Here is a 480-nt window from a genome sequence, read left to right as displayed (position 1 = left end):
ATGCTGAAGTCAAAAACGCCCACAAAACTGACATACAATTTTTCGATGTTTGAAACATTGACAACCGTCGCAATTCAATACCCATGTGGCACATATGGCACAATTGTATTGCCGAAATTTTGTGTCAGTTTGGGGTTATCAAAATGTTTGTGTGATGTTAAGCTTGGTGAAGCAAAATTGATGCATTTAAAATTGAAAGAAAGCAAACCAAAAATGACTGTTGATGTTGACCAAATCAGTACTTTTATTTCTGAAGATTCATCGACTGAACATATCACGTTCAGATTTGATGGAAAGGAGACTGAAGGGTTTAAAATTAGTCCAATACTGAAAATTTTTGAGGTCAAACTGTTTCGATATACACAAGGACAATGTTTTTCTTCTGTTCGTATACAAACTGAAAAGAGTTTTGTTACAAAAGTGGGAAATTTGCAAAAAGAAAATGGTGTGATTACTTTTAAAGACACAGAAATTAAGTGA

At 33.5% G+C, this 480-nt stretch overlaps 1 protein-coding gene across 1 annotated transcript; it reads left to right on the top strand.

Annotated features, from left to right (window-relative positions):
• On the top strand, positions 1 to 480 carry EIN_040050 (hypothetical protein; the record flags this gene model as incomplete). The annotated part of the gene is made up of 1 exon (XM_004184779.1): positions 1 to 480. One exon carries the CDS (start codon positions 1 to 3, stop codon positions 478 to 480), a length of 480 nt encoding a protein of 159 aa, XP_004184827.1.

Source organism: Entamoeba invadens (genome assembly GCF_000330505.1).
Source record: "Entamoeba invadens IP1 unplaced genomic scaffold scaff_1105074725255, whole genome shotgun sequence".
NCBI classification, from domain to species: domain Eukaryota; phylum Evosea; order Mastigamoebida; family Endamoebidae; genus Entamoeba; species Entamoeba invadens.
Note: the sequence above shows the minus strand (reverse complement) of the source record. Positions and strands in the feature narration are given on the sequence as shown.